Source organism: Perna viridis, chromosome 7 (assembly GCF_037379345.1).
Source record: "Perna viridis isolate PV_CMFRI_1.1 ecotype Kerala chromosome 7, ASM3737934v1, whole genome shotgun sequence".
In the NCBI taxonomy this organism is placed as follows: Eukaryota; Metazoa; Mollusca; class Bivalvia; order Mytilida; family Mytilidae; genus Perna; species Perna viridis.
The window spans coordinates 34,868,323-34,882,679 of record NC_142451.1 but is presented as its reverse complement, the minus strand read 5'-3'; the positions used below and the strand labels follow the sequence as shown (position 1 = coordinate 34,882,679).

The 14,357-nt window shown below is 32.2% G+C and overlaps 1 protein-coding gene across 4 annotated transcripts in view; it reads right to left on the bottom strand.

Moving 5' to 3' along the window:
- Positions 1-3,235: 3,235 nt before the first annotated feature.
- Positions 3,236-14,357, bottom strand: part of LOC148612439 (uncharacterized) — a 128,596-nt gene continuing 117,474 nt past the window's right edge. For all 4 annotated transcript variants that reach the window (XM_088593860.1, XM_088593857.1, XM_088593858.1 and 1 more), the window contains one exon: positions 3,236-3,464. In XM_088593860.1, the coding sequence (XP_088449986.1) occupies positions 3,284-3,464 (181 nt within the window). In that variant the 3' untranslated portion in view covers positions 3,236-3,283. The remainder of the gene's footprint in view (positions 3,465-14,357) is intronic.

The following is a 14,357-nucleotide window of genomic DNA, read 5'->3' as shown; positions in this document are numbered from 1 at the left end:
ATCAATAAGGAGTTTTCTAGACAATGCAAACACATTCACCCTACCGGTGCACCTAGTCCATGCTCTCAATTTTTAGTGGAGTCAGAGTTGCTCATTTACTTTTGTTACTTTGTATGTATTATATTAGTTACTTTATTAATCTTTGTTGTGTGTGTCTGTTGTCCGTGTCTGGTCTTTGTCCCTGGATTACATTCTTTTGATTTCCGCTAGAATCTTGGTTCCCTTTATTACTATTTCATGACAAAACGTATGTATGTTCAAATTTGCTCTTCGGGCAATGCCAGTCTGTGTCCACACTTGTTACATGTATTATAGGAAAATAATAGAATCAAGACATTTGATTTTTCAACCCTTTATACTAATATTCCACACACTCAGTTGAAATTTTTTTAGGTTAATTTTTTTTGAAATATTCTTTTAGAGTGGGTACAATGTAGATATCTTTTGTGAAAAAAATAGCGAGAAATTAAAGTTTCAACCTAAAATTTAAAGGGGGCACGCCCGCCACGCCCCCGCCTGAACCGCCTCTGGTTTTACGCTATGGTGTGTCCACCCGCACCATGAGAACTGATTTGTACACTGTGTGATTGTTTTCTTTTTTCTACCCCGGACGTGACATTTTTGAGCAACTTTGTGGGTGTTTCTAAAGAGCATTGCAGAGGACACTTACCCCACCGTTACACCTGGTCCACGACCCCGGATATTTAGTGGATTTGCTGATTTATTTCTGTTCCTTTGCACGTATTTTTTTGGGTATTTCATGTTCTTTGTTTCGTGTGTCTGTCTAGTCTTTATCCTTTGAATATATTCTTACGATTTTCGCTTGAATCTAAAGGTTCCCTTGATTACTTTAAGATAAAGATCACTAACAATATGGGTTAAGTGAAGTCAAGCTTTTTAACTGATTTTTAATACGTGTTTAACTTTTGGAAATCATCCTGGACCTATTGATAATTAACTATTGGATTTACCTGCAAGAACATCTGAGCACATGCTTTTTTCATTAAAAATGTATAATTGAACAATGATTGTTAAAAGATGGTAGAAGATTTGACTGCTTTGTGGATCTAAAATTTAAAAAAAACTCGCATGATACGGTAATTTGAGTTGGAAACAAATTAGACTTGGTACTAAATAATATTATAAAAAACATAAAAAATTATGCTGTAAATAAGCTTGTGTAATATTATTCAAAACAAATAATGATGTTTCAAAAACCATATTGGAGTTAATAAGGTGATTGTTTAAGCCCTAACCCTCTTTAAAATTTTCATTAATGATTTACCAGCTGTATATCTCAAATATACGTAAAATCAAACATATGTAGCAATGACCTTTTGCTGTAGAGGAGCAAAAGGTAATTCCTAAATATTTATTATTAATTCGCTGTCAGAGCGGATGATACAAATTGTGAGGTATTCAATGTTGTAAGGTATTTGAGATCAAAGTAGATCAATGAGTGTCAGTTTATTGAAGGGAGATCACAGACATCAGAGTCTTTTGTAAAGAAACCGAAAGAGGATAGAACGATATAAAATTCCTAAATATTTATTATTAATTCGCTGTCAGAGTGGATGATACAAATTGTGAGGTATTCAGTGTTGTAAGGTATTTAAGATCAAAGTAGATCAATGAGTGTCAATTTATTGAAGGGAGATCACAGTCATCCAAGTCTTTTGTAAAGAAACTGAAAGAGGATAGAACGATATGAAATTTTCAACAATATGTATCTCTTTTTGGAGAGAGTGGTAGCAGATAAATCTGATTACTGCTCGTTTTTATACAGCAATCTCCGATAATATAAATTGAACATGATTCGTCTTGTAGACAAAAAATGTTGTCTTAAGCGTGGTTTGCTGGTACAACAACATACTTGTCATGTTTTTCTGTAGAATCGACAATCATTGACATGCTGTGAACTCACATAGGTATTTTTATCGTTTTATCGATTTACTGGCATAGTTCGCGAGAGAATCCATAATGATTATTAAGTTATAATTCAAATTTCTGGAACGTGGTTCGCGGTATTTGGAACCTTAAGATTCGTTTTCTACGTTGTTGTGGAATGATGGATTTGTTCGTGACAGTTTTATGATGAAGGGTGTTAACAAAATTAATAATATCTGTACTTTTGTTGACAAACGGCAGTGGAAGAAATAAACGTTTCTCGTCATCTTGATTTTTATCAGAAGCTGGTTTAAAAAGTTTGTGACTACCAATAACTAAATAACCAAGTCTGTACTTGAGTGTAAAGATTTGCTTTCTAAAGATTATATAGTTAATTGAGAAGTTTAGAGTAGAGTTAAGCGCACATGTCCAAGAAGTTTTGTATAAAAGGAAGAATACTATCCATATATCGAGACATCATAGAGTCAGGCCTCGATGTCAGATGTGCATTTGTCTAAGACTGGTAAAATATTGAATTTTTGGACTTAGTATGTTGCAAAAAATATAAGGGTTTCTTTCAAACTCCTTTGAAATGTATCAGTTGGCTGAATGGTTCTGAACCAGGGCCTATTTTTGTACTCACGTTTAACCAAGTAATGGCTCATTCGTGTGGAAATTCTAAAGTAGATATTTTAGACCAAGTGTATAAACAAGAATTAGGGGTTTCTTTGAGACTTTGTTGCAATGTGTTCTTAAATTGGAAACTACTGTGTTATACAAGCTGCGTTAAATAGCAAGTTGTAATCAAATGAATAAGCAAAAAGACCATAACACGTTTTCAGAATAAAAAAAGAAACAAATGACTAGATCAGGATAACAGAGGTAGCACTATTTTCATGCATCTTAAAGGAACATAGAAACTAAAGTATACATGGGTAATAGTGACTCCTAAATAGTATGTAGTTACAAGGTATGTATATGTAAAAAGGGAATGTCTCAATAAGTTCATAGAGACAAATGGTTTAGGAACCAGGCTTATTTATTATAGTCCCTTTATTGTGATCTTTTAACACATGTCATATACTGAGTAGAAATTTAAATTTGTATCAAGGAAAAAGCAAGGAAGTATTTTATGACTTGATTGCGGAATAGTACGAACATTCCATAACAATACCTCTACAGAAGCGTAAAGGTTCTGACATGCAGTTTAAGAAGAGATATATTCATTCACTTACTGTGATTGACTGACTGACGCAGACAATGCCATGTGGGTTAAATACTTAGTTGGTCATTGTCAAAAATACTGCAAATGATTACTGGTAAAGTATCAGATATAAAAAAAAACACATACAAGAAGCAGCCCAGTTTAATAATAACATAAAATATAGGTTTTCATTTAAGGTTTTGGTACGAGAGTTTGGTCAGATGGTTTTACCGCACTATTACATGCTTCTCCTTGACAACAAAAATGACACTCATGCGGATTATGGTTGGCGACTAAACCATACTTGTAACAGTAGTCTAAATCAGCAGATTCTTTCAACCATTTCTGTTCACACGTTGATTTTGTTACACATCTAGAATAATAAATGAATAAGATTTACTTCGCGATGTCATTGTATGCAATGTATAAGTGCAATCATACCTCTTTTTATTAACCTGCATCCTATAGAATACTCTCAGATTATAGGTGTTATTCATATTTTGAATTTAAGAATTATTGTTGGTCATCATTATATATTGCAGTTTACACACATATTATTTTAATCATAAGAGTCTTCATGCATATAGCCGTTTTTTGATAAGTCGAGAACATCTTTGCCAGATCGTACACACATGCATGCATGAACGCCAGTCAACTTGAAACAAATATGGCGGCATGTAGTTCGAAAAAGTGTGGCAGCGACTGAAAGTCAAAGGGGCATGACATGACACATAGCCGTAAGAACAGTTTATTAAATCATTTATTTTACCGGTACAGTCTGTTTACAGAGAGTAATTTCCAGGTCAGGGAAATAAACCTATAAATGCTTGAAATCTAATTACATGTACAAGTAAACTCGCCCCAAAATTAAATTGTCCCAGCATAGATTTTATAAATACATATAACGGTTCAACACATTTAAAAAAAAAAGGACAACTATTTTCGGTCATTAATGTATGTATGAACGACCGAAAATAGGTGTTTGATTCTATAATAACTGAAGGTTTTATTTATATATCCATCATAACAAATATGCATATGTGAGTAATAACATTTTGTGTCATTTACATTAAAATAACAAAGGTCTTAGGAGATTGTTTTCTACTGCAGGTCCTTTCCTATATTACATACGAACTTTGGATTTTTTTTCAGATTTTTTTCTGATCTTATCAAAAAGAAGGAGGATCATTTAGTCAGATCCAGTTTCCGCTTCATAGATAAAGCACTGTCGATTTTTGAGCAATTCTAGGAATTTTATACATCGCATCTACCCTATAGAACTTGAGATAAAGGATACTATGTTTAGACACTATTAAATCAAACTTATATCTTGAACTACTGAGTAAGCAATTAATACTGAGGATTAATGCAACTAGATTAGTAACGCATCGATTACCTAGCATATAATACTACTTTTCACTGATTTTCAGAGGCGTCATTCTGAATTTACATACTTGGAGGTTTCCTTGAAGTTTTGGTGAAGTTTTATTTACAAGACGACAAACGATAACCTTATGCTCGTTTGTGGTATGCTATTATCACAAATTAACATGAAAATGGCCGCCCAGAACGATCTTTGTCATCACCATTCAACTTAAAACAAATAGTTTCCTAAAGAAATCTGAGCAACTGGTGAAAATAGTCGTAAAATAGCAGCCATTTTAAAAATGGCCACCTAAACAAAATTTAATACTCCCAGTCAATTCAGAATATCATTTTATGTAGCTTTCATTTTCATTATTCTTCTATAGTTGAGGAAAATATAGCAAAAAAAAGCATTTTGACCCCTATTTTTTATTTTTAGTGACGATCGCCATGTTTTTTGACTGATGAAAAATTTTAAATGATTAGTTTGGTGAGGAAACCATAAAAAATATGCCAACTTTTATTTCAAATTTAAATTGGTTTCAGATAGTTGTACACATTAAAACGTTAAAAAAGTCTGTTTCAGGGGCCATAGATCATTTGTGAATTTCGTCTTCTGATGGTGAACAATATTACTCTCCATCAGAAATTTTCTAAATTCAACGGTTTTTGGGTTATTTGAAAAAAACTGTATTTCGACCCTTTTGTTCTATTTTTAGTAACGGCGGTCATGTTTTTTTTTCATCAATCGAAAATCAAGAAGATCATTTTGTGGTAAAAAATGGCAATAACTCCAATTAAAGTTAACGGATTTGGTGATATATGCAAAAATCTGCCATATGACCCCTACGTCCTATTTTTGTAACGGCGGCCATGTTTTTTTTTCACAAATCAAAAATCCAAACGCGGTCATTTTGTTCATTACACACTACAAATCAGTAATACCAACTATTATTGAATTATGTATAGTAGTTTCTGAGGAGAAGATTTTTGAAAGTAATAACATCAAAAATAACTAAAAAAAAAAAAAAAAAGAAAAAAAAAAGAAAAAAAAAACGTCCAAAAGGGCACCAACTTCAACACGAGTCAACAGATCTTCACCAAAGTTACATCACAGATATATCTCATCATGCTGAACACTTTTACTTACATGTCAGAATTTGGTTAAACCTAACGGTTCTGGAGATATATAAAAAAAATTGCTGTCTGACACCTATGTTCTATTTTTACCATATCAAAAATCCTAAGTATCATTTTGTGCAGGATACTTTAAAGAACAATCATTTAGTTTCATCCAAATTCATAATGTAGTTTCAGAGGAGAAGATGTTGGAACAATTGTAAACAACGATGACGACGGACGCCAGGTAATGGCAATAACTCACATGGCTTATGGCAAGGTGAGCTAAAATGACACTTCACCTAATGACGTAATCATAGTACATAACAAATAGCCATAGCCATCAATATAACTTATAGATGGAAAACAACTTGTAAGGGTAGATAACTTTAACTACCCTGGAAGTGTAATATCAACAGATGATGCATGAAACTGAAAATGACATACAGGTCAGATTAGGCAAGACAAGAACAGCATCGCATTAGGCAACATGTGGAAAACAACAGTCTTCTCGAAGACATCAAAATCGAAACTGTATAATAACTGTGTACTATCTATGCTTCTGTGTGGCTCTGATTCCTGGAGAATAACAGAAACAAGACATCATCAACTAGTACGTGGACTAGGATAACCCCCGTGCACAAACCCCACTCATCAACCAAAATATGTTTTTCAGGTACTCTTAAACATGTATCTCCCATTTACGAATCTTTTTGTCGCCAGGAAAAAAAAACGAAGATTTTTTTGTATTTGTTGGTTACTTTTTATACCTCGTTGAGGCAAAAAATCATTTTTTAAGTTTCTTGATTCCACGAACTCATTTTTTCTACAGACTGAAGTAAACTGATTGTATTTATCATCACGTAGCCCAATGTCTCAGCTTTACAATGGTACCAAGAAAGTTGCGGTAACACTTAGGATCTTGTTGTAAAATGAAACAAATATACCTCTACCCCGCCGAAAAATCGCTTAAATTGACATATTTTTTCATTATATTATTGTATCGAATCACACCAAAGCTTGTTTAAACTCCGGCAATCTGAAAAAAAGACAATATTGGGTGATATAGAAGTAAAATATGAAATTCTGAAAATTCCTCTTTTTCCGATTCTATAGTAATTGTCACCCAAAAAGGAAAATCTTAGCGCCTTAATTGATCAGATATGTTAGGAACATCCTTATCTTAATTATGAATGCCTAAAATATGAGTTTTACAATATCAGTATGCCGGCTGTGAATGAGAATTCGGTTTGATACTTAGACCAGTTTTCTGGGGGTAGGGGTAATATTTTAAACAATTTTTGAAAATCCTTTCTTAAAAAGTAGTTTTTTTATGGTTCATTTATGTCGAAAATTAAATTATATATCGAATGATACCAAATTTCAGACGTTTTAGTTGAGTAATAACTTGTGGAGTCGAATTTATGTGACTTTTGACCGAAAAATCGAAAATCCCATTTTTTGAATTTTTTTGATAAATTCTGACTACGAAAATCGCTCAAAAATCATCAAAAGAACCCCAGAAGTATAAATTGTGATAGCACTAAACAGAAAATACCATATAAGCCATTTTTTACTGAAGCATTAATACTCTAGGGCTTTTGACTTTGAAAAAATATGTCAATTTAAGCGATTTTTCGGCCGGGTGGGGGTATATTTGTTAGAAGGATAATGAACATATTCTGGTAATATATATTCTCCAATGTAGACTTATACAAAATAACAAACATTAAACCACGGGGACTTTACTGATACAAAAGATATAGAGATAGCTTAGTCATCTGTGCATATCACCTCAAGACAATGATCAATGTGCTCCGTTGAGGGACACTAGAAGGAAGACGGAAGAGACGAAAACTTAAACATCGTAAAGAACAATTGAGAGAAAAACGGTAGAAATAACACCATTGTAAGTAATGTCCTAGAACTTGATATAAGCAGAACATTAAAAGCAATCACAATTATTGATTTAGTAACAACGATACTTTTTCTGTTCCAGAAACGTAGTTAGGAAAACAGTCTTTTACTTTGTTTTATTTAATGTCGACAAAATGCTGTTTTTTCTTTGAAGAAAAATAAAAATGATTACGACTATAGTTTTAAAATGGAATTCCATCAACTTGAATCGTTCATAAACATTTTCATCATTATTTTGGGATCAGGAATAATACCAAGCTCATTTTAAAAATGCACCGTTTTGCCCTAAATTGTCTAACATAATGTAAGTAAATTTTCAAGAAAAACTGAAAGTTGCGTGTACAAAAGGGTAAAATAAAAATATTTATAATTGATTGAAAAATATAAAGTGGATATATTTATAGTCCTTAAGTATTGCTGATTTTGATTATATGTTTTCTTTCTAAATAAAACACATTAAGTTTTGCAATGTTAATGTTTGGACAGAGAAACCTGTTGTCATAACGTAATACACGAGCACAATAAATTTGTTATCACATACTTGTAAAGAATCCAGTTTTGTTCGCCTCAATAAAGGAAGAAAACAATATATTTGATGTTTGGATCGGAGTTTTCTGAAAGACAGGCTAACTATATTCCCCAATACAAAATAGCTGCAATTAAAGTTTAAAAAACTGTGTTTCCATGATTCTAAAAACTTTAAAATACCGTATTTAATGCGCTTTGACTATTATTATGCATCTACATTGCCTATACACATTTTTAATTAGACGTTACTTTGAACTTTATTATAATTTTGTGATACAAGTAATTTAACGCAATACACATTTGGAAAATAGTGTGGTTCTATTCTTGTCAATAAGTTGGAGTGTTATACAAATTTTGCTTTTATTAACATAATCAAACATGTTCCAACGAAAAATCATAAATTTTTATTTTTGTGTTTTTTTTTAATTATTAAAATAATTCCGGTAATTATGGTAAAATTGTCTACATGAAACTTGAAACAGGAAGAACACTGTTGAGGCGCCATAAATGTAACAGTCCCATGGATTATGGTTACAAGTAGAATAATTGACAGGATGATAGAGCAACATGAAAGTATCTTGACAGGTGAATTCATATCAATAAAACAAGCATTTTAAATACATTTCCAACAACAAACCAAGTATTATCTTATAAAATCTGCAACAAACTGGAAAAGGCTTTGCTACGGCGATCCACTGACAAATATCAAAAGAGAAAGATCATCAGAAAGTGACACTTTACATGTTGAATACACCATTGAAAGAGTAATTGGAATAAAATACTTCCAAAAAGAAGTAAGTTTACAATTTTTTGTCGACTATATATATATATATAATATATGTTGGGATAATTTGAGAATTTTTTAATATACATGTAGAGGCTGCAAATGATTTTAGCCATGTTATTGTATGCATATGTCTTTTCAAAGTTCCTTGATAAAGGGTATTGAGAATATTATCATTTTGTATTTTTTATAAGTAAGTGAGATTTTACTTATATCAAGTTAAAAAAACATCAAGCGCATAGTTGTATTTAAGGAAAAGCTATAATTATGCCCCTTTATATAAGACAGTTCATTCATGTCATTTCAGGGAACATGGAAAATTACACTGCTGAGGAATGCATCTGGGAACCAGAGTCTCATCTAGATAGATTCGTTTAATGATTACTTTCCGGAGGCAATAAGCAAGAACCGATTACATAAAGCAGCCAGGGTTTTTCATGAGGCAATACAGTAAAGATTCAACCCGAACAACAGAACTGAGACAAACAATATACATGTACGTTTCGATTTGGACATATTTCGTTACTGCTTTAACAGCAAGAGTTCCACATTAATCACAGACATTAAAGATCTGCACAGACTGCCGTTGAATGAGAGTTGGTTTTATAAGATTGACAGGAATGGACATGGACGGTCTATCAACTTTCCAATTCGCTGAACTCCGAAATTACTGATGAGGAAATTGTATGTGCGGTCTGCTAATGGAGACCACATTTTCCGGGAAATTCGAACGGCAGCAGAGTTGTCGGTTCAAATATCGGAGGAAAAACAACTAAATTATGGCGACATGACAGTAGCCGAATTTTAGTTCGAGTTGAAGAAACTTGGTATAGGGACTAAAATCCGGAAGCAAGACAGGCTGATAGAACTTTTAAAAGACGCTATAAGTAATAGTTTCTGAATGTTAATGATGTTAGTGATGATGTTTATAAGTACATGTATAAAAGAAGAAGATACTTTCTCTGTGTTGCTTTTGTTATTCGTCACTGTTAAAGCTGTATATAGGCATAACATCACCATATCAGTAAAGTAGTAGTTCTATAGTTAATTATGTCCTTGTTTCATTTAATGTGTGTTCATTCTACCACGACATCAGTAATTTCAAATATTAAAAAAGTACACATTTACATGATTTCGATGTTGCAGTTTCTTTCTTTTTAAAGAGAATTTTACTCGTCTATATTATATCGCTATACTATTATTCTAGTTTTTAGTATGATCTGTTTTCACACAAACAGGGGTGATATACATAAAGAAATAAAATACATATAAAACGATAGAAGCGAAAAATACGGAGACGGAAGAAAAAATAAACAACGAACGACACAAAAACCAAAAAAAAAAATAACACAGAAGTGTGCGTTAAACGTACATGGATTGGGGAAATAGACACGAGCCCATACAGAACTATGTTGATACACGTACAGAAACATGAGTTAGGGAGCAATCATTTTGAGATTTATTTGGCGGTGGCTAGGACAAGTTTTATTTGAAAATTGAGTTCTTGCATTTTTTTCTTCGGCTTGTCCTGCCTTCTTATTTCTTGCAAAACTCAATCCTAACTTTTCTTTTCAAATTAGATCCTAGTACCTCCACATAAAAATCAAATGGTAGTGCTCTTATGTCATATTAAGACATACCTAAAAATACACACAACTACAGTTTACATATTATTAACACATATTATTTTAAATTTGGGAAACATGTAACTTGGTTGATTTGACATAATTGCTATCATAACTATAAGCACGCATGAAATCTCGTTTTATTCTCTATCTATGTTAAATGAGAACACTGAACCTAAATCAAAAACAGAAACCGATACCTTAATCTTTATGGCTAGAATATGTTTACTATCTATGTTGTCTTCCGTATATCGCGTAAGTGTTAATAACCTCCTTAATTGGTCATTGGAGGTAAACCTGATAGCATGCTATAGGTGATAACGGGGGTTAACCCCTATTACTTGTAAATGACCAGAGTTATCTTTCTTAACCGAACAAAAAGTTCAGAATGAATATTCTACCTTTTTATAAGAATAAAGGAGAAAAATAATAATAATAAAATATAGACCAATCACTATTCTTAGCTGCATGGGAAAATTGTTCACATCAGTATTAAATTTGAGATTGGATTCTTTCCTTGACAATTTCAAATTTTGCACGAGAACCAATTTGGATTTCGAAAGGGTCATTCCACTGTAGATAGTGTATTTGTTCTTTATTTGTTGTTGGAACTATTGAAAAAGGGGAAATAAATATTGTACTGTGCCTTCATAGATTTCACCGAGGCCTTCGATACTGTCATTCAGGTCTCTGGTCAAAACTTCTTACATATGCAATTAACGGGAAATGTACAAAATTATCAAAAATATGTATAGTGATATTAGATCTCGTATTCTTAATGGTTCTGAACAGTCAGATTACTTTCCATGTAATATTGGTGTACGACAGGGAGAAAATTTATCACCTGCGTTCTTCTCCTTGTATATTAATGATCTTCATAGCTTTTTTGACAATAGGAATATTAATGATTTAGACTCTGTAACAGAGGAGATATATTCAGAATTAAATCAATATCTAGAACTTTTTGTGATACTCTATGCAGACGATACAGTTTTACTATCTGAATCGCAATCTGACCTACAGAAACTTGAATATTGTAATATGTGGAAATTTAAAGCCAATGTAGAGAAAAGTAAGATTGCTATATTTTCAAGAGGCAGAATGCTTAATAATTGTTCATTTATATATAATAACGTATCATTAGAAATTGTGTCTGAATTTAATTATTTAGGGGTCTTGTTTACAAAATCAGGAAGTATTTCAGCCGCTAAAAAAGCAAAGCCATGCGTGCTAAGTACGATACAATTCGTAAGGGTAGATCCCACAATTTACCATTCGCGTGTCAATTAACCTATTTGATAAAATAGTAAAGCCTATTTTGTTATATGGCAGTGGAGCCTGGGGATTTGGAAATAATAAGGTATTATAGGGAGTACGTCTTAAATTTTGTAAAATTTTATTACACTTGAAAAAGTCAACTCCCAATTTATGGTCTTCGGGGAACTTGGTAGATATATTTTAGATATCAATGTAAAACTTCGAATGATCAATAATTGCGGAAAGCTTGTACAGCAGCAAGAAAAGAACTTCCATCACTATTATATAGACTTGCATTACAAAAGTACGATATTAATATAGAATGGATCTATTTTAAATGGTTGCGGAATGTCATATGTATGGAATGGCCAAACGTTTACAAATCTAACTAGGTTGTATAACAATGTAAAACAAATTTAATTGATCAGTTTAAACAAAGTTGGTTTTCAGATATAAACACATCACCAAAAGCCTTAAATTACCGTCTCTTTAAGGACAGATTGGAATATGAGAATTACATTAATATTCTTGATGACAAAAACATCGTTACGATGTGCAGAATTCGTACACTTAACCATCATTTGCCCATGGAAAAGAGAAGATGGCAGAACATTCAAAGAGAGCAAAGAAAATGTACTCTCTGTAATTCAGGTGATATCGGCAACGAGTTTCACTTTTTATTTGTTTGTAAAATTTTGAAAAACGATAGAAAAAAGCTATTGAAAGAAAAGTATATATGCAGACCAAACTGTTTAAAATTCAAAAAGAACGTTTCAGTACTTGTTCAATTATGCAAATTATTAATAATTATTAATAAAGATATATAAACATTGGATCAAAAATAATTTGCAAAAAAAGACAAAATGCTTATTATACATGCTCCCTTTTATAGTACCAGTTAAGATGGTGCTCTCCCGTAACTCAAGTGAGAAAGAGGGCAACGATGGAATCAGAAGGCCCCATGCGAAGAAGGACAACTCAATCGCTTCTCGATGAATTGCACCTAAGTACATGTACATTCGGTTTCACAATTTGTTATGTCAACATTATGACATAGAGGATTTTGCAAATAAATCATAACAAAATGTTATAATAGTTGAAAAATCATTTTCAAAAGTATATTCTCTATTTGCTTTGGTAAATAATTGGCAGGAAATAAGACAAAAGGTAATAGAAAATTAATTGGAGTGGTACATCACTATGAAATAAAATGTATAAAGGTCAAAACTGAATCTCAATAATCAAGTAAAATATTAAGTTTTAATACATAACGTAAAAAGGGAAAATACTACATAATAATATATTTTTTTACAGAACAATTTCTTTGGTATTGTAATCAATGCGTAATCAAAATCCCTTGTACTTAAATTATACTCGGACACTTTCTTGTATTTATCCGTAGAATTTTCAAGAACATAGAACAACCGAATTTGAGATGAACAAGTTACGCCTAAGAATATTTAATGAGATGAACCTAATTAAATACAAAATTTATTTTTTGTCGTACAAAACTATGTAACACAGACTTGTTTTGCAATGAGAATTCATTGAAATTCATTTTTTAGACTTAATTCAATTTTGTGTAACAAAAGTCATTTCTGTGTCACAAAATTCAATTCAGTTTTTTTTTGTGAATTTTGTGAGACAAAATTCAATTCTGTGTCACAAAATCGTCTTTTTAAATCCGACTTTGACAGATTAACAAATTTCACAGCACCACATATTTCTGGTATGATTTTCTTTTCTAATCTGACGATTCATTTCTTTTTCCAGTAAAATTTTGGACAAATATATTAATACAAATTATCTTGTCAAATTTTAAAAATTTTGTTTCGATTAATAGGTCGGGCAAACGCATTTTATAGTTCAGTTGAAATATGTCAGGAAATGATCCATTCATCAGGGAAAATCCCAATAAAACGAAATCGTATTTTATAAAACCTGTTTTATCAAACAAATCCCAAAGAAAACGTATAATAGCAATTATAGTCATTTCAAAACAGTTTTACTGTAGAATGCAGCTTAAACAGATTTTTTAAAAAAATTTACTTAAAACAGCCTTAACCGTCCTGAGTTGCATGCTTGAAGTACTGTGAAAGTACTTTAATTCGTGGATACCAATTTTCGTGGATTAGGGAAAATACACAAGTTCGTTGATTCTTGAATTCGTGGTACACATATCTATGGGAATCTGCTTTTCGTTGGGAACCAAATTTCGTGGTCTGGCTCACCCACGAAAACCACGAAAGTTGGTACACCACGAACAATAGTACTTTTACAGTAATCGGAAACCTGCGTCTGCGAGACCCGCGGTTACTATACCCAATGGGAAACCTTCCTACAAAATCGTGATGAGAGAATTCATCTGCATATTAAAAGGATTGTGTAAACTTATTTGCATACAAAATTGACTTTTGTGACAAAATTCAATTTTGTCTCACAAAAATGACTTTTGTTAACTTTTGTGAACATACCATCGCCGGTTGTAAATCACATCAGTCATGCTGAAAATGTAAAAACGTCACAACTACGCTAGCTGTACATGGACTCAAATATGGAAAAGCAGAGCACTGAATCCAAGGCCACCAGACTGATCAAGGCAAGAAAACCCAGGCCATCAAAGAAGCATAGGGGCTTAGAAATCTTTAACTAAAAAACGGAAACTTCCAAA